This window comes from Barbatula barbatula (assembly GCF_947034865.1).
Source record: "Barbatula barbatula genome assembly, chromosome: 18".
Classification (NCBI taxonomy): Eukaryota; Metazoa; Chordata; class Actinopteri; order Cypriniformes; family Nemacheilidae; genus Barbatula; species Barbatula barbatula.
In genome coordinates, this window is record NC_136781.1 from 10,351,775 (window position 1) to 10,369,478 (window position 17,704).

Here is a 17,704-nt window from a genome sequence, read left to right on the forward strand (position 1 = left end):
ACCCAACCAGAGCCAATTACTTCCAGCAGAACGGGGGGCAGACAAAGTGCACTGGGCCATTGCATCACTGGAAACTTCTGAGCTTTGTGGCCAGACTGCAATGAGGTCAGGAAATTTAGAAAGGAGCACATCACACTGAGGCTACTAGAGAGAGAAACATAAAATAAATAAAGGTTAATAAAGATACATTAGACTACTACCTCTCATTTCTAATCGCTACAATCTTTTTGGGAATAGGGTGCCTTATCAGGAGGTCGAGTGACAAATGCTAACTAGTTACTCTCCTGAGGAAACTTGATATTTTGGGTTACAAAGGGGGTCTTACACCTTTTCAGGACCCTTTGGTGGGTGGAGAGATTGAGAAAGGAACCTCTCTGTCATATTGTGTACATTTAACTGTTGCATTTTCAAGACTCGCAGAAAAAACTTGATATCCACAGCTTTGTGTGATGAGCTGACGTAATTCCACTAAGACAGGAAGTTGGGGTGGGACGTATTGAGGGGTTCTTTCCCTTTTAAAATAGCCAATAGCGTTTAGTTTATCTTACAGCCTGAAGTTTGATGAGACGATGAAATGCAGAATGATGTCATAAAAATTGTCGATGCATATTGGCAGAAGTGAAAGACTTAGTTTGAATGCTTATATCTTCTAAATGCTTTGTCTATATTCTTAAGTAAAAGATATCTTAAGTAAAAGACAGTTCGGCCCCCAAAAAATTCTGTCTTCCCCTTTGAGTTGTTCCAAATCTGTATACATTTCTTTGTTCTGATGAACACAGAGAATGATATTTGGAAGAATAAACCATTGACTACCACAGTAGGAAAAAGGACAATGATATCAAAAGTGCCGCAGAACTGTTTGCTTTCCTACATTCTTCAAAATATCTTCTTTTGAGTTCAACAGAACAAATAAGGTTATTAAGCATTTTTTCCAACTATTGTAGTCAATGGTGGCCAAGAACTGTTTGGTTTTACATTTTGATTTCACAGCCACTTTAAGCCTGGCATATAATATAAATATAATACAGCATGAATTTATGTCATACTTTGTGATGCAAATTCTTAAAACATATTTTTGTTGTGCACACTACTTAACTTATATCTACATTAAAAAACAATTATGAGCCATGGACAAGTAGACTAGTTCGACAATGTAGTCGAACTTTAGCTTCTTAGTGTTATTTTTTACTGTATTTTTGTTTTAAAAATTGTATTTTCTTTTTACATTTTTGTATGATGCAGTTCCCCTGTTGCAGACCCCTGCTTAAAAGTCTTAAGTTGATATGTATTTGGATGCCATTTCATTCAGAAAACCTAAAGCAGCACTGTAACCTATTAAGGCTAGGTAACAGTTAAGTCTTGCCCTGTTCCTGCTGAGGGGACTGTGTGACAATGTGGTCCTGTTTCCCATCACTCCCCTACATGCACACATATACACATACAGCACTTCACCACAAGTTTGGAGAGATACAGAGTCTTGGAATAACACTCTTCCATAGCCGAACCCTGGGATAACATAGTCCAGTATCCCTGCCGAATAACTAACCATGTTCACAGTGAACATTTCATCTTCCTTGCCAATGATGAGGTCCAATCTAGAGAGAAGAGGCAGGGCAAGCATCAGCTTCATGAACAGGTAATGATTTGAGTTTAAGTGAGGAGTTGTATCTGATGGCTGCTCCCTCTTGGACGGCAGGATTTGTGTAGGACTGCCATACCTGCGTATGTTGGCAGTTATGGAATGCACGCTAGAAGAACAAGGCATCTTAGTTTGTTTGCTGTGGTTGTATTTGTTCTATAAATGCTTCAAAAGTGCTGTTTTCAGCATCATAATACTCTGCCATGGGCAATGGAGAAGGAATGGCTCATGTCCAGAGGATTTTGATAAGAAATATGAATACAGCAGTGGTGAAAATGTGCACGTTACATAGTGTGCATGTTTAGGAACAGGCTCTGCTGTATGTTTAGGAATTGGTTTTCTCTGAATGTAGTGAAGTGGCCGCTGGTGTGCCAGCTCTGGGCAGTCTGGAATGCTTCTCTGCCTGCCGATGAATCACAGCCACTCAAACAGCACTGCAGCCGAGTGGTCAAGCACGAGGCAGGAACGAGCTCGATGTGTGAATGTGTGTTCAACCCTGAGTGAGAAAGCGTGTTAGATGTCTGTGTGTATGTGTTAGCGCTCAATTTTGCAAGAAATCTTTGTGGCGGATGAAAGTATGCCAGGATCCTCTAGTCGTGATAGGAGCATTGTGTCATCTCATGGATCTGTTCATCTAGACTTCCACTGTCTATAAATGAAATTGTGCAGAACATTTGACGGAGGAAGAACAAATGAACAATAATTTGCCATCTGGCTAAACTGACACACCATTGTCGTTTCATCCTCTTCAGAATGGGCTATGAGGGACAGTTTTGGACCAGTTGATAGAGCTGTTGCTCGCTCGCTCGCTCTGTCAGACCAGTGCTGGGTCAACATTATGTCATTGTTTTTTTAATCAGTTTTTCAATCTTTTTTTAAACATTGCTGTTGAAAATGTATTTTATTGATCAAATATGCCATCAAGATGGTATCTAACATAGATGAGGTTTTGTAAGAAATTGCATTATTTTTAACAGTTTTAAGCAATTGCATCCTGACTTTTAAAAATTTAAATTTTGTTTGTACATTTTATTTTGTTTTTAATTATTTTAATATAAAATATAAAATATTTTTTACTAAAAATCTAAAAATAAGTTGTGTCCTGGCAATGAAACACATCTACGGATCCCAAGTCTTATTCTTTCTTTATTAATTCCTTTTACTGTTTTTTTTAAGTTTGGTTAAACTGAAGCACTCAAACAACCCCACACAACACCGGACGTGGTTTTACACTGTACCCCTGTATATACTGCACACATGTTTCTAACTTTCATTCCCCTCCACTGTGGCATTCCCAGTCCATGGCGATCCTGACGCTGTCTTTCTGCTCGACAGGGAGCCGCGGAAGATCCTGCTTCACAAAGGTTCCACCGGTTTGGGTTTCAACATTGTCGGCGGTGAGGACGGGGAGGGCATCTTCGTGTCTTTCATCTTGGCAGGTGGGCCAGCCGACCTGAGCGGAGAGCTGAGGAGAGGAGACCGCATCCTGTCGGTCAGTAACGTCCCGCAACCTTCAAGTTGAAGGCTGATGAGACAATGCAGTGACATCAAGCAAATAAATGTTGTTATGTGTATAAACTGGAGTTTTTCAGATTTCTAGTTACGCATTTGTATGAAGGCTTGCAGCTGATGAAACATCATGTGATTGTGTGAGCGTGTGGCCTGTGGGGGTTGTTGTTTAATCTGTTGCCATGGTATCGTCCCAGGTGAATGGAGTAAATCTGCGCAATGCTACCCATGAACAGGCTGCGGCTGCGCTGAAGAGGGCTGGACAGACAGTGACCATCATTGCCCAGTACAGACCAGAAGGTAAAGTGTCTCTTAACGTGCATCTCACGATGTTCACCGTGCAAATAAAATTGTGCTCTCTAGAGGACAATGAATGAGAATAAAAGCGGGAATACAGATGGTTAGCTTTATGTAAATAGGCAGATCAACTAACTTTTTACTGAAGATTTACTGAAATTATTGTTGTAGGATTGCATCACGTTCTAAGAAACATTAAGTGAGATTATAGCAACCAAGACCCCAAACTGCTCCCTACACACACCCAATGCATGCTTGTTGTGTCTTGTCTGCTTTATCAGAGCCATGTATATCTCCAACACAGGGATGTACTGCATATCCCTTTAAGAAAGGTGAACTATTTAGCCTCGCCTAGTTATATGAGAAACAATCCCATTTTGCAAAGTAGGACATTACGACCGACGTTTCGCTCGTGTGGAATATAGGCGGGCACATTCTGACGTACTGCGGTCAGGTGATGTTTTCAGTAATGATGCACAGAGAAAAGCCCGGCTGCCATTGTAGTTTAACTTGCATGAATGAAAAAAGACTGGAATGAGACCGTGCCAGAAGTGGGAGGGGTCAACGTGAGAGGGAAAAGGGAGGAAGAGAAATACGCGAATTGAGGACCGCGGGACTTTACCGCGCGTATTAAGCTTAATTTGGGACCCGATGGTTTTTTTGCAAGATTGCTGGGAAGGTTTGGGAAAAGAAATGGAGTAAATCGCGTGAGCCGGTCGCGTGCGCGGGACGGATTGAAATCCCGCTGCTGGAATGGGAGGAGCGAAGCAGGACAGACCGAACCATTTCCCTTAAACTTTCATATTTATTAACCTTTACTTCAAATTCCATACTAAGGAAATGACATTTCCACATTCCCAATTCGGTTAACTCGTGTTTTCTTACGTAAGATGTTTTGTCGGGAGAGTTGGACGACGAGTGGTTAAGCTGAACGCAGCGCTTTAGCCGCCGCCGCCGGGTAAGAGCTCGCTAACGTTCATACAGTATTCTCAAAGTTGCTTAAAGTGAAGTAATACGTCTAGGAATGGGATTTTAGTTTACGTTTTATTGACGACGAGATTGCATTTTAATAGCTGAAAGCGAAAACGCCGTCGTTTGTTCACAATGGAGTTCTGTTGACTCGACAAGCTTAGCATAGTGCAGCGTGTTTTGCGGTAAACGATTAAAACGTTAAGTGAAAATCATATCTAAACGTGTAAAGTTATCATTTTACGAGCGTTGTTTCTGCTGTAGGTTTGTCGTAACTTCAGGTGTTTTGGTTGCCGCGCGACCCGAGTCAACTCAAAGCTCGAGGATATCCTGTAAATGTGTTTATATTCGCCAGAAGCACCAGCGCGCAGTTGAACGCTTATCGTTGGACATTAGCAGCTTTTCATTGAGTTTTGCGTGATTGACCTTTGAACTGAACTTGACAGTGGGATCCGGGATATTTGCCCTTTGAGGCCTGGCGCGTCGCCATCATGTTTGTTTAAAACACGAGTATTCCCGCAGAGCTCTGGACAGGTGCAGGGAAGGGCACTTTCAGGAAGTCGTGGTTGCAATCATTAACCTGACGATTAATAATTGGTGATGAAACTTCAATAGTTAAGTTGCGTGACATTTTAAAACGATTTCTCTTGAATCCCATGTTCACAGATAGCGAACACCCCACTTCTATAACGCATTTGATCATCACTCAGGACCGGACTTGGTTTTAGTTTCTTTATAATATTTAGTATGCTAAATGCACAATGTACAGTGCATTCTCTAGTGTCTATGTAAGCAATGACAGGAATGTTGTAGTGTAAGTTATCTGTTTCAGCACGCTCTCCCCCATATCCTCCTCTCTCCTCCCAAGGGCTCTACATTGAAATAGAAGTGACACATTCATCCGTGCCAGAATAGCTCACTGAAATAGGTGCGGAACCAGCACTATGGCTTCTAAAAGTGTGTTGTTTATAACAAAAAGACAGAGTCTATTTGTAGACCGGCGTCTGATAACGTTTGAGCGCTTCATGTCATACATTAACTTGTTTGAACTTGAGCTGGTAAAGTATTTGTGTCCAGCAGAGACAAGCATTCACGGTCACGGATGAACAGCTCCGGTCTAATTTGACCAAGTGCAAACACCAGATGAGCTTCTTTATTTTATTATTTGTCTTTGTCGTTTACACAGGCAATACAGGACACGATGCATTCCCCGTGGAAAGTTAGGAGTGAATAATTGGTGGTTCTCGCTTATACTTTGGCTTGAGGATTTGAACAAACCCTAAATACGGCTTTAATAGAATAAATTGAGCTCGGTGTAACTGGTCGTGCACGGTTTGAGCGATTGTGTCACTTTTAGGAAGAGGTTTGCAGTTGCTTATCGTAGTTAAGAGATGTGCATGTCAGATGATAAAACCAAGTACACCCTAGAAACCACAGCAACCGTAATGTCTTCAGCCATATACAACATGGTAGCATTGAGGCAGTTTAGCCATTAGTTATGTGCCAATCACATAAAAAAAGCTTTGGTTGGTCTAACAAACCATCATGTCCTGTTTCTACTTTCCTGTTACAGAAAGCATCTGACTTTTCTTCTTACTGGGTCTATATTGGGTCTCTTTATAGAAATGTACCAATAACACATTTCTCCACCGATACGGTTCTTAAGAGCCGATACCTATTCTGGAGATTAAATTAATATTTATGAATGTATTTATTCATATAATGACTATTGATCATCAAACTGGTGATGTTTCTTAACATTTTCTGATTATGGGCATTTCTAGCTCTTTTTATGGACCATAGCTTGATCTCAGTTTAGGCCCAGTACTATCATATCAACCAAATGCGCTAATCTTGACTATAATAGTTTTTTTGCCCCTGGATCAAGCCTCTTTCACATGGAAAGGCTAGATGCTACACGCCCCTCATTACATCAAAAGACAATTGGGCAGATTGAAAGTAGTCACGCATCTCAATGCTAACTTGCATGCCATCCACACACATGAGCAGAGGGTACTAATCATAACCTAGGGGGTTACCTAACCTAGTACATACTTTTTGCGCTCATGTTGTAAGCAGGCGCACAACTGCATTATTATATAACTCTGGACTGACAAAGAGGCGGGTCGCAGCCAATCCCTGTGCCCCAAAGAGAAAAGCCTGCGCACAATGAATGCAAGGGAGGAAAGTGTGATACAGAGCTGGTCTGGGATGGGTTGCATCAGATGCCAGATTAGTCAATTGAAGCATCAAATGAGTTTGGTTTAAAGATAACGGAGTTTTGAGCATCCCCAGTCTTAACAGTGATTGGTTACTGCTTTTACCGGCTTGTAGTTAGTAAGGTGGATTAGCATAGTAACTTATTTATTGCTCTCATGTACTGTTACATGTGGGTTCTCTTTTTTTTCTATGATGAACACATTTATATTTCTGCTTCCTTTTTCCTATTCGCTGTGCTGTTCTCCTAGTAACCAGGTGGTATCCGATGACTTTACATTGCCCTGCCATTCCTACATGTTGTTAACTTGTTTGTGACAGGCAGGGTGTGTACGGTAGAGCTCCTTGCAGGTGTGGTTTCTGCTGATATCGAAGGCCAAGATTCAGCTTCACGTTGAGCTTTAGACTTAGGCGGGAATTCCACTAATTATGAAAATATGAAAGCGGCAGCAACTCTAATATCTAAGGAAGGATCTGGAAAGTATGTTTTAGGAGGTCACCTTTTGATCTTAGGACACAAGGTTACAAGCAAGTTTAAAAAAACTAAAACAATTTTATAGTTTACTTGCAAGGTATATCCAAAATAAAACAGTCCAGCAATAAAACAGTATGCTTATAAAAAAGTACTACGTACCATAGTATCGGATGTAACTATCATGATAGTACTTCCTTTATATTCGCAAGAATATCATGGTACTTTGTCCAAAAACACAGTCAAACCGTGGTTCTTTGGGTACTTATTTGTAAGTGTACTCTTTCATTGCCTGTGGTGTTTACCTGTGCATTGTGCTGTTTGTGTACTTGTACAAATCAGTTGCTAAGCTTGAGAGTTGCGCAGCACAGCAGAGGTGTTTGCGTTCAATGTCTGCCTGCGACCAGCCATTACGCTTCAGTGCCACTCCTGAACCCAACGCCTTGTTCAAAATAAAAAATGATTATGGTTTAACAATTGGCGGAGGTTTTCATTCCGTTATACTGAATAGCGCGTGTTCTACTTAGTTAATATGCATAATGAATGATCTGGCAGGAGATATTAATGCAAAGCTCATGTAGATACATGATTAATATCCATCTGTTCTTCAGGTCATTAATCAGTCCTCAATAAGCTGCTGAGCGTTCCTGCCGTGCCCCGCTCAATGAGCACCTCCGTTCGTATAAAACATGGACGAGAGCCTGGAATAATCACTGTAAATATAGGTGACGCTGACAGACCCTGTGCCTCTTCTCTTTTCAGAATACAGTCGCTTTGAGTCCAAGATCCACGACTTGAGGGAGCAGATGATGAACAGCAGCATGAGTTCTGGCTCGGGCTCCCTCCGCACCAGTGAGAAACGCTCGCTTTATGTCAGGTATCTTCAACGCACTCGCATGCATTCGCTATTCAATGTCTTACATTAAAAGCGGCTATTATGTGAAGTAGGTCTGTTAAACGATTAATCCAGAACAAAAATTTGTTTTTACGTGATGTATGTCGGTGTACCTATGCATTTGTAAACACGTACACATACATGCAAATATGAATATTTATATTTAATTTAATTTATATATAAATTAAAGTATATATATATATATATATATATATATATAAACATTTATTTGTTTACATTTTTTTAAATGGGTCAAAGCATAAAAACAATAAGTGTAATACTGCTTTAAATTGTTTTCTGTTAAATGTAATTGCATTTTAGTTTTTCTGTGCAAAAATAAAAAAATATAAATCCTTCCCTGATTTACAGAAGATGCCCACTAAAATGTCATTAAGTGTAACAATCTTGTCAGGCATATTTACAAAAAATTGCTAATTAATTGTAATTTTACATTTTGGAAAATGTGCCACTATCCTTGGTTTTGCCCATTTGTCAATAAGAATTGATTTACTCATTTAAAGTACAATAAAATGTAATATGCCTTATTCTTTTATATATTTTAAAATGTACAAGTCAGAATAAGGATATTTGTACATAAATATTGTGTGAATGACAATGTAACATTATTTCAACCAAAATTTGACATTTTATTTAGAAAAACTTTTACTTTCATTTAATGTGTTTTCTATCGACATAATAACTTTAACTTGTGTAAATTTCTTTTGATAGGGACATCTTAACGTCTTTGACCTAAATATATACATGTATTTGTATGTGTTTATAAATATAAAATGAATATGCACAGTACACAGATTTATATTTAATCACACAAACTTTTACTCCGGATGATCATGTCTGAATCTGCAGACTTTAGTATGTTGACACAACTTGAAATATCGTTCACTATACCATAGCTAGGGTTTACTGTATGGATTTTAGAGGTTCATGATGTCCGATTAGGGAGGCTTGGTTTAATAGGAGCTGGGTGGCTGGTCTTTTTTGAGTCAGCTGACCACGTTTGTTTTAGATCACCAGGCAGTTTCATGGCACGGATGTGATAAAGGTGTGTCAAATAGGACAAGTATGTAAGTACGACATACTCCCATTTTACACAGGTCAATCTCAAAACAGGCCTTTAGTTGTTCTCTTTCACTAGAATTAGCACTGCCGTCAATTTTGTGTCTCAGTGGACTAGTAATAGTTGTTTTCTGAGACCGAGGTATTTGGAAAACAGGAAGACCTGCTCTGCTGGTTTTTCTGCCTTCCTTTGGACCTGTCTGACAGGTAAAGCCATTCTGCTGTGGACACAATGCCTGCCTGTGTTTCTGTACACGTCGCCATCTGGTTTCCCTCTCAAGAAAAATGATTGGGATCTTATACCTTTTCTGCCCCTGAGCAAGGTGCTTAACCACAGGCTGACTCTGGAGGAAGCAGGAATGTAGACATGATCCAGAAACAATACGAGGAGGGAAAGCATAATGAAATGTCTGCTTTGTTTATAGCAAATATGTGATGTGATATTTCTAGTAGTTCGGCCTGTTTTGCTGCTAGGCAAAAGTAAATATGAGTTTAACATAGTAGGATCATGAGCGTTTACCAGTTATATGTGGTTAGTCACAGGTTTTTGTCTGGATAAAGATGGTAGAGATTGAGTTGCAGTGTACAAGGTTGTTTATAAATTGGTAACGTTGCAACTTTGTGCATTAATATTGAATAAAAAATGTTGTGCAGTGAAACCGTAATACAATTATAATCTATTACTAGGTGCCTTTGTTATTATTTAATGTGAAGGATTAAATTGTCTGTGAGTGATCTTGCTTTTTAGTCCAACAAAAAATCATTCCAAGTAAAAGAAAGTAATCTTTACGAAGTAACTTTCATCTGTAAAATACGCACGCCTGTTAATTATTCAAATAAATATGCATTACTATTTGCATTATAACATTGTCATGAAAGAGTGAGTGTCTTTGTAGTGTATTTTAAACTATTATTATAATTACAGAAGTATTTAATTTAATTACAGTGCATGTACTATAGAATGCAATTGCTGTGATTTTTAAGGACTCATTTAATGATACGATTTTGGTTGTTCCATTACTGTGCACACGTACAGCGATTGTGTTCTTTGTGTGCTTCTGTATGTATATCCCCACACCCACCCTGTTGTCAAATACAGGTGATTTCTTACAATGCAAACACTGTTTTGTAGTCTGTTGATTGTTTTGTTTGGCGTTCCCAGGGCTCTCTTTGACTATGACAGGACCAGGGACAGTTGTCTGCCCAGCCAGGGTTTGAGTTTTTCCTATGGAGACATCCTGCATGTCATCAACGCCTCAGATGACGAGTGGTGGCAGGCACGGCTGGTTACACCCCACGGGGAGAGTGAGCAGATCGGGGTCATACCAAGCAAGAAAAGGTACTCCCCACACGCCAAGCCAGAATGCAATCCTACCATTTTGCACTGGGTAACAGTGTGTGTTTGAACGTTTTTATCTTTTGATCCACAGGGTGGAGAAGAAAGAACGTGCACGGTTAAAAACAGTCAAATTCCACGCACGGACGGGCATGATTGAGTCCAACAGGGTAAGTGACACCTGTTTGGGGACTCGTGGGAGCTGCCCCACTTCCCCCGAGTGTGGGAATCGGTGACTTCTCACAGTGTCCTGGAGGCTCCTATTACAGAGCATCTAATTTCTCACACAAACGCACACACATAAAAGCAAATACACACACGATGTGTGCCTCATAATAGGCTGTGGCGTTAGATCAGTGCTTCCTGATCCTTAAAGACCCCGAGACACCTCATGACCTGCAGGACCAAGTTTGAGAATCACTGGCTTTAGATCCTTCCCCTTTATTGTGCCTCAAAATAAATAGTTTATCCATGACAATTCTGTCATCATTTACACATTGATACAAAAGGAGGCAAGATACAGATGCTATCAGGCTCTTAAAATGTTGTTTAAATCCAAATGAGATTTCGGCATATGGCAGGGTTTCCTTCTGTTTCATGGAAGAAAGGGCGGGTAAATAATGATGACAGAATATGTTTGGATGAGCTAACCCTATAAAGGTGAAGTGTGTAATTTTGAAACCACTAGTGTCATCGTAGGTTTCTTGAATACTCGCCATATGTCAAATGAAAAATCCCACCATTTTTTGATTCAGTGATGTTGTGTTCACAATTTTCAAGAAATGTATGAATCAATTACTTAAAATAGATTAAAATGCGAGAATTGCAAAAATTATACACTTCATTTGGACTTGTTCGGTTTGCCATTAGTATCCATCACTTTCTGCTACTTTTAAGAAGATATTTAACGTGATTGAGTTCCTTTTATATTCACAGTCAAACTGAGCAAAGTGTGTTTTTTTATGTAGCTTGAGTTGATGTTGACATTCACATTCCCCGATCACTTGTGTTCAAGCATGCATCATCTTGGTTTTTATGGTTTTATTTTTGCATGCGTGTCATGAATTACATTGAAACCCATTCTGTTTTTTGTTTGTTTGTTTCATTCCTCAACACCATCCCCCCATTTTGGATCATCTCCGCACAGCCTGTCAAAGTGAAGCGCAAAAAAAGCTTCAACCTTTCTCGCAAGTTCCCGTTTTACAAGAGCAAGGAGAATATAGTGCAGGAGCTGGTGGAGACTGAACGTGAGTATGAGCTTGTGTCGAGGGCTCTCACGCTGTCCTTCATGCTTCATCCTGTCACTGTCACTCACCACAGAGATGGCTTCTGATTGGCCAGTAATTTCTCTGAGCCAATCAGGACCTCTCTAGCCTTTGGTCTTGTTTTGGGAAGAGTCTCATTTGTGCACGTCTCGTAGGTGTGAGGCTGCACTAACACACAAATGCTGTGCTTGAACGAATACATCCCGAGACACTTTTTAGGGTTATTTTTATCGCATAAAACCCTCAATACAAAACATTTTCATATATTTCTTAGAGCACAGCAAGGTGGTGTTAGTACAGCTCCATCCCTGAAGAGCGCTACACCTCTCCCAGCCTCTCACTAACCTCTCTTTCTTCTTCCTTTCTGCTCTCTTCGTTCTTGCTTTCACCTGTCGGGACACTCAGGACTTCCCAGGGTTAAGCGATGACTTTTACGGATCAAAGAGTTTGAGTAAGTGTGTGGTTCCTCTTGTCAAGCAGCTGTTTCTTGAGCTCTGAGCCACACACACCGCATACACCTATTCATCTCTATTTGTCACCGAATCTCCTCTCTATCCTACAAATGGATTGACCACATATTTATAAATAGAAGCACTTCATAATAACTGAGAGATCTGCAGGTACTAGACTAGTGTGAGAGTTTCTGGACGCATGACTAAAGTCTCACTTGCTATATTGGGCATCACTGTGCGGTCACTGATCTTGGTTGTTTGTTTTGAATGCATATTTTTATGGTGTTATGTTGGAAATTTTGTTGATTTTAATTTAAATATTATAAGTTGTAATAAGATAAGAAGCATTCCTTAAAATGGCTTTAAACATATTATTATTGCAAATGATTGATTTGCATATAGCCAAAGTGTTGTTATAACAGACTAAAATACAGAATGCAGACGTGTTTATAAATACACTAAAGTAAGTGTAATTACACAACAGATCTCTTCTGGACCCCTTTTGGTGTCTTTAAAGCTGACTCCTGTTGTGCAAGATTAACTGCATGTTTAATCTTTAAATATACCAGCACTATCATGTTGTTATTGTCTCTAAGGGGTGTTTGCTATTTGATTCCTGTAATGAACCAAACACTGGATTGTTTACGCTGGCATGTGGAACAGTATCACAGTCTGATAAACCGAACACAAGGTCATTGGAAACACTCAGCAGAGAATTGAAGATCACAAGGGTTTTAGGAAAAGGAAATCCTTAATTTCCTATTGCTGCCTCATCCCACCATTTCCCCGCAAAGGAAACGGCAGCTATTTAAGGGCCCAAAACGTCTTGTTTCCCCCCCTCTCTCATCCCTCAATCTTTGTCTGAACTTGTTGTAATGGTGCGGAAGGGTGTATTTCAGTTTAAGCGGTGCTGGGTCTTACATTTGCAAAAGTTTGCATTGTGTTATTTATAATCCTCCTCCATCCTTTATCCACAGAGTGTTTGACGTCTAACACCAGTGACAGCGAGAGCAGCTCCAGTAAGTGGCTCTTAACATCCATTAGCTTATGCTTTATAATCACTTTAAGCAGACATACATATCGCGGTCATTGCTTAACTGTCTGCATTAAATGTGGTCTATTGTAGTCTGCTGGAAATTCAACTCGGTCACTTACAAGATGTTATCTTGATTCATTCAAGTGCAAAAAGAGATTGATAGATACAAGTGAAACCAGATGGGCTGGATTGTATTGAATGTTGATAAATGGATCGATCATGTCTCATATGGATAATTCTGTCGTTTCTCATCACGCAGAGGGTCAAGAAGACACAATTCTGTCATATGAGCCAGTAATCCGACAGGAGAGTAAGTATTCATAGTTTTGTTGAATTATATATTTGTCCAAATGTTTACAGAGAATATTAGTCAATATACATTTTCCACCATCTCTTTGATGTTCAGAATGTAACAGGCTTTGAGACTTCTTTACATAAATGACCTCTCTCTTGATAAACTTTACATGGAAAGTTTCTGTAATGCAGTTCAAACTGTCTTATCAGTTGCAAAATACAGAATAGTCTTTGATACGCAGTCATAATAACTTTCGACATAATACGTCAAACTCCTATTTAAGAAGAGAAAGAATGAAAGAGCAATGACATGTCGTCCAAACAGAGCACTCACTTTGACCGTCGTTGATTTGGCTTTTATTTCAGTTCATTACACGAGACCTGTGATTATCTTGGGTCCAATGAAGGACAGAGTAAACGATGACTTGATCTCAGAGTTTCCACACAAGTTTGGATCCTGCGTCCCACGTGAGTGTTACGACGTCCAAAAACATACCACTGACCACACTGTCTGCATGCTAACGGAGACTGCTTTTCCATTACTGAGCACTTTGCATTTATATGTTTTGGCACTAATTGTAAGGAGTAAATGCACATTGTTCCTCAGACACGACTCGTCCTCGGCGAGAGAATGAGATGGACGGGCAGGACTATCATTTTGTGGCTTCGAGGGAGCAAATGGAGAAGGACATTCAGGACAATAAATTTATTGAGGCCGGCCAGTTTAATGAAAATTTGTATGGGACCAGCATCTTGTCTGTTCGGGCGGTGGCTGAAAGGGTCAGTGATGGCTCATAGTCTCTGATGTGTAGATACGGCAAAGAATCTTAACTGGTGTTTAATCCGTGAATGTTTTCCATGTGCCGGCTATTGTGTGCGGTTGGATGATAAGGTTTGTCTAATCCTCTTGTTTAGGGGAAGCATTGTATTCTGGATGTGTCTGGAAATGCCATAAAGCGACTGCAGCAAGCACAGCTCTATCCCATCGCCATCTTCATCAAGCCCAAATCTGCGGAGGCCCTTATGTAAGTTCACAGTTTATAGATTTGAAAATATGAGCACTTTTTAAGAATGGGTACCTACATCCAGATATGTGTAATGTCCAGATTGTGTAATGTGTTTAACAGGGAAATGAATAAGAGACAGACATATGAGCAAGCCAATAAAGTCTTTGATAAGGCGGTGAAGCTTGAACAAGAGTTTGGCGAGTATTTCACAGGTAACCTGTTTTAATACCACTTCCTGACTTGCTATTGTATAAATGAACAGAAAAGTGAAACCATTAGATGACGGAAGCATTTATTTCCCTAAAGTTATATTGCTGTTGTTTGACTTGAACATGCTGTACTGTAGCACATGACTGCCTGTTTGTGTCTCTCTGCAGCCATAGTCCAGGGTGACTCACTAGATGAGATCTATAATAAAATCAAGTTGATCATAGAGGAGCAGTCTGGACCTTACATCTGGATCCCGTCCGCAGAAAAGCTCTGAACTCGCCGCCTCCACGGAGCCCCTCCCGCCTGACCCTGCACCCACTCCCAGCCGCCACCTTCTCTAACCCCTTTCACTGACATGTTTCATATCAAGTTTCAGTGTCATCATTATGTTACCCTCAAATGAAAACGTCTTCTCACCATTACTGTGACTGTGAACACCCCTGCATGAGTTTCTCAGCAATTCCATTCAAGATTGGAAATGCCATTCCTAAAGAAATCTTTTGTCATGTAAAACAAAAAAGGGAAGCCGAGCGAATCCGTGCGGACTGATGAGAATGTCTTAAAGATGCGAGATCAAGGATAGCAGAGTTTTGGATGTACCCTCGGTAACCGTGATTTCGAGTGGGAACCTTGTACATGTTCATCGGTTTCATTGTTAAAGACATTCAAGGATGCTGAGCAAAGACAAACAAGGTTTCCACAAGGACTATATACAGATGAAGCCTGCTCATGGGACCGTTCACGGAATCACGGCTCAAGACACTTATAAACTTCACTAATTCAGCTCGCTGTATTTGATCGGCTGCCCGTACGTTTATACGGCGCAGTCGATGACGTCGTCGGAGGCAGAACAAATGGAAAATGGGTTTTGCGGCTATACGTTTATATTACTGAAATCTCATGGAAAACAAAATCCTACAAGGAGATTTTACTACATATTATGAAATGATACGGTACACATTTTACACTTCACTAGAATTGTCGACTTGGAGGGCGGTTAGATTTAATTTACTTGTCTTACCTGGGTTTTGTGTTCTTTCTTGTGGTTTTAGCTGCTCTGTATTAAAGATGGAGGTGGAGAGGTGTAACTGGGCTCTCTGCAGAACACCAAACTGCCTTATCATGAATAAACACGTGTAAATTTACTGTCAATCGTGGGGGAAACGATACAATATTCAACCTATCAGTACTTATTGGGGAGTGTGTTTCCCATAATCCCGTCAGAGGCCTAACTTGTGAGTGCAATAGACATAAGTGTCTTACCTCTGTGAATTATTTTTACTGATTTTTTTTCGTGTTTAGTGAACAATTCATTTTTTTATCTAATTTTGCCAGCCCCTCCCCTTCCCCCTCATTGGAGTTGTTGAAAAGCAGACAGCCCACTTGCACTTCCTCTGCCTTCCATGAATATAATCGCTCAAGACTGAACGGTAACACGGTACTGTCCTGTTAGCTGCACTGGAGAGCAGCATTAAAACGGGTAGAATCAAGACAATAATTGTATTGGATGTCCTTCTTGATATTAAAGCATTAGTGGAGCCTGAAATCGCCAGTTTTGCCCAGAACTCAAAGATGGTTTGATTAAAACAGTTCTTTGTAATGACAGCTTTTAAACTACTATTTTTATTTCCTCGTCGTTGTTGCCGGGCTGATGTTTACTCCACTGTGTTGAGCCTTGTGCCGGGGCGAGCTTGGCAAGCTCAGGAATCTGATGGATGACATATTTTTAAGGGCAGCAATCATATTGTGATGTAGAGGGATGGTTTCCCCTTCCCTGAGAACTCAGACATGCTGATATATTATACTTGTGTATTCTAAATATTTAGTCTTTTTTTTATTTGAAATACTTTGTAAGCACTTTGTCTGTGGTCGCCCTTCCATTCGTGGGGTTCGGTCGAAGAGTAAAAGCCGGCCTGGAGTGATGAGTTTCTTACTCTGGGATGCAACAAAGAGACTGTGCTCGTGGATACAGAAGAACAGTACTTCCTTTGATCCCTTGAGAACATGCTTCTTTCTGTATTGAGTCTGGATTTCACTGAAAGTAAACGAAGTTCCCCTCCAGCTCCTGTATCTGCAGGCATTTTCTATACAGGTGTGCTCGCCTGCCAAGCATCTCTGCTCGATCAGCTGTCATACCTGTGTCAAAACCAGAGTTCAGGGAATTATCGAAGGGAATAGAGCCATTTATAAACTGCTTACAGACTGTTTTAATGGGTATGATAGCTGTCAAGTGTAAATATCCCCCTTCACTTGTGCTTCATGCATGTGTGATACAACTGGGACAGACATGTTTCATAACTCACAAATGTCAGGTAAGTCCACTTTGAATTCTTCTGAGATTAATTTCCATACAAATGTGCCGTAACGTTGGTATTTCTCTATAGATCAAATATCTTCAGCTGCCTATCGGAATTTTTTTTAGTACGTCGGGAATCGGCTCCCTACAATACGGCCTGTCTACTTGTGATATCTTGTGGAACTTGTCTGCGTGTATAGATGAAAAACAAATGTAAAAAAATATATATATATAAATATGAAGACACTCAGACAGTGACCCGTAGAGTGATAAACCAGGAGCAAAAATGACTCGTGTTTAGTGTAGAACTGGTCCTCGAAGTGACAAAGCAGCTGACTGATACCAGTTAGCCGTGTCTGTAAAGCCCAAAGAATTTTAATTAATTGTATTATATTTCTATTGAGATTGATTGAATGGGAGCAGTTCTGTGTTTTGAGGGTCTCTGCTCCAGAGGTGCGGCTGTGAAACAGGGACTGCTTTGTCTTTTTGAGCGTTATGAGTTTTTTGATGTGACAGCACACCTGTGCAGTAAGTGCTTGCAAATATGAACCCTTTGATTGTACAGTAGTGTCCTCCCCATGATTACAGGTGGTACAACCTAACAGGACACAAGGAAAACCGGTCTTTTATATCCTGGTCTGGAGGGAACACAGTCCTGATTATATTTGTTTTCTTTATTATTTTGGACTGGACAAGAGTTTATTTGTTTGGAAATAAACTATGTGAATCTGTT

At 40.2% G+C, this 17,704-nt stretch overlaps 1 protein-coding gene across 8 annotated transcripts in view; it reads left to right on the top strand.

Moving 5' to 3' along the window:
* The window catches only part of dlg3 (discs, large homolog 3), a gene marked incomplete at its 5' end in the record, with an annotated part of 71,596 nt that extends 53,893 nt beyond the window's left edge, over positions 1-17,703 (top strand). For 3 of the 8 annotated variants that reach the window (XM_079480417.1, XM_079480418.1, XM_079480414.1), the window contains 13 exons: positions 2,975-3,131; positions 3,346-3,448; positions 7,866-7,980; positions 10,238-10,414; positions 10,506-10,581; positions 11,559-11,658; positions 13,106-13,147; positions 13,424-13,474; positions 13,825-13,926; positions 14,066-14,238; positions 14,374-14,483; positions 14,586-14,677; positions 14,843-17,703. In XM_079480417.1, coding sequence (XP_079336543.1) covers positions 2,975-3,131; positions 3,346-3,448; positions 7,866-7,980; positions 10,238-10,414; positions 10,506-10,581; positions 11,559-11,658; positions 13,106-13,147; positions 13,424-13,474; positions 13,825-13,926; positions 14,066-14,238; positions 14,374-14,483; positions 14,586-14,677; positions 14,843-14,949 — 1,405 coding nt within the window. In that variant the 3' untranslated portion in view covers positions 14,950-17,703. Of the gene's footprint in view, positions 1-1,450; positions 1,637-2,937; positions 3,132-3,345; positions 3,449-3,898; positions 4,404-7,865; positions 7,981-10,237; positions 10,415-10,505; positions 10,582-11,558; positions 11,659-12,081; positions 12,128-13,105; positions 13,148-13,423; positions 13,475-13,824; positions 13,927-14,065; positions 14,239-14,373; positions 14,484-14,585; positions 14,678-14,842 lie in introns of those variants that run through there. The other 5 variants (XM_079480415.1, XM_079480416.1, XM_079480420.1 and 2 more) reach the window with 4 other exon arrangements.
* Position 17,704: the final 1 nt, after the last annotated feature.